Source organism: Temnothorax curvispinosus, unplaced genomic scaffold (assembly GCF_003070985.1).
Source record: "Temnothorax curvispinosus isolate PA1 unplaced genomic scaffold, ASM307098v1 QBEX01011805.1, whole genome shotgun sequence".
Lineage (NCBI taxonomy): Eukaryota > Metazoa > Arthropoda > Insecta > Hymenoptera > Formicidae > Temnothorax > Temnothorax curvispinosus.
The window spans coordinates 1-2,165 of NW_020221585.1; the positions used below are offsets into that span (position 1 = coordinate 1).

The 2,165-nt window shown below is 29.7% G+C and overlaps 1 protein-coding gene across 1 annotated transcript; it reads left to right on the forward strand.

Annotated features, from left to right (window-relative positions):
- Positions 1-33: 33 nt before the first annotated feature.
- Positions 34-788, forward strand: LOC112461804 (odorant receptor coreceptor-like). The gene is made up of 3 exons (XM_025027184.1): positions 34-167; positions 323-455; positions 641-788. Exons 1-3 carry the CDS (start codon positions 91-93, stop codon positions 689-691), a joined length of 261 nt encoding a protein of 86 aa, XP_024882952.1. The 5' UTR covers positions 34-90; the 3' UTR covers positions 692-788.
- Positions 789-2,165: the final 1,377 nt, after the last annotated feature.

Genomic DNA, 2,165 nt, shown 5'->3' on the forward strand with positions numbered 1-2,165 from the left:
AATATTAATTCTGACGTTATATTTTAGGTTTCTGAAGCTATTTCGCACGATATTCATTATCTTGTATTTCACTTTCTAATCGTAGTTGATATGTTTGTATATGTGTTTTTATTTAACTATGCTGGACAAGAATTTATGGATCATAATGACCACATATTTTCCACTGCGTAAGAGACACTATCTATGCTTATAAATATATGTCAGTAATATTTTGACGAACTCTAGTATAATTGAGATTAGGAGATTAATTCATATAACTCTGTATAAAGATTATTATTGTATCTCCAATTATCAATTTGTTTTTCTGATCTTTATTTTGTAGATACAATGTTCGGTGGTATGTAACACCATTACACGTACAGAAGCTAATATTATTTCTCTTGCAAAGGGGTAACAAGACTGTCAGTCTTAATTTTGGCATAATGTTCGTGTTGTCCTTAGAATTATTTGCAGCGGTAAGAGATTATTATATGGTCTATGTTACGTGTAGCACGTTACATATATGTATATGTTATGAATAAGTGTGTGTACATGCATGTGTAGGTACTATATATGAAATGCAGAGTATATATGGTATATATATGTACATGTATAAATATGATAGCAGACACATGATACAGATATGTACATTTCATTCTAGTTAACGAAGGCATCGATATCTTATTTTACCGTTATGTGTTCGATGCAATAGCGAACATTTTTGATCCAACGACTGCAGTTGTATAAACGTATTGCAATTTCGCACTCAGAGAAAAAAATCTTTGTTATGGCAACTTTAAGGTGACAACTATGCAAGTCGTATTCATAGAATTATTTTATATAGTTAAATGAACTATTTTATAGTTATGCAACTAAATTAATGGTTAAGAGAACAAATATATAATTTTTGCACAAACTTTATTGGAGGAATAACATGGACTATATATTTATAATTCCACGAACTGTTTAATAATTAGTGCAACTAAAGTAAGTGGTTAAGAGGACTAATAAATAATTGTTGACTAAATTTAATGGGAAATAATAGTATTTTAACATTGAGAGACAAAAATTGTTGCTGTAACTATATAAATGTGAACAAATAGCACATTAACTTTGTTTTTATAGTTTATAGAAATTGAAATACTATAGTGAATTGAAATATGTAAATATTGTCAGACTTATTTACTATCGGCATAGTGTATCATCTATGATTTTTAAATGTTATTATTTTAAATTGCAAAAGACAGCGGAATACTGACAACGTGAAACTCAATTAAATCAAAATCCTCATAATTAAAATATAATATATCAATTATTTATTATTTGAGCGTGATGAGCGCTTCTAAATAGAAAGTGCTGAAATGCATCTAGGATGTGCAACTTTTTTGGCGTATGTAAATAATCGTTTCATCTGAAACTTCCCCTCTAATCTGTTATTGTCCTTATTAAAAAAGTAATCTGACCAGGATGGCTCGCGAAACTAAACTTTATATTTTTTTCAATTATCTTATAGTCACCGTTGAACATATTTTGAATTAGCGTCTCCGTTAATATGCATGCGAGAAAAATATGTTATTGACAGTAGCAAAAATTGATTCATTGAAAGCATAAACAATTTCTTAGAGTATAATAAGTAAACGTACTCAAGTAGAATGTAAGAAAATAAGTGCTTTAATTTATGATCCAAGGTTGTTTTCGAGATTTATAGTAGGTAAGTATTGACATTCAGTATGTTTTGTACTTTACCGGTTGCAATTTTATAGTTCGGATATATTGGCGCCGCGCAATAATACAAATGGCATGGCACTTCCATCAAACGTATCTTATCAATGCACATATCACAATGAGCAATATGCAACCGCGATGTTAAAGAGAGCGAAACATGCGTTTGCGCGAGTTCGAAAAGTCGTCTTGTATTTTTCTGTGGGAAATGGACATCTGTTAAATTTCTCTCGGCATTAAATCGATTGAGCTTAATCGTCTATTTTTTTCCACCGAGCAAAAACATGAAATTTGTGTGTTTCGATTCTCACGGTAGTATTTTCTTTTTAAATTATTTTACGTTCGCAACATTAAGCAATTTTATGTTAGAATTTATATTAGAGAAATAAAAGAGTTTTAAAAGTCATTGACTCTTTATAAAAAGAAAATATTCTTCACCAACTTTTTCGCAGTCAAACGCGATA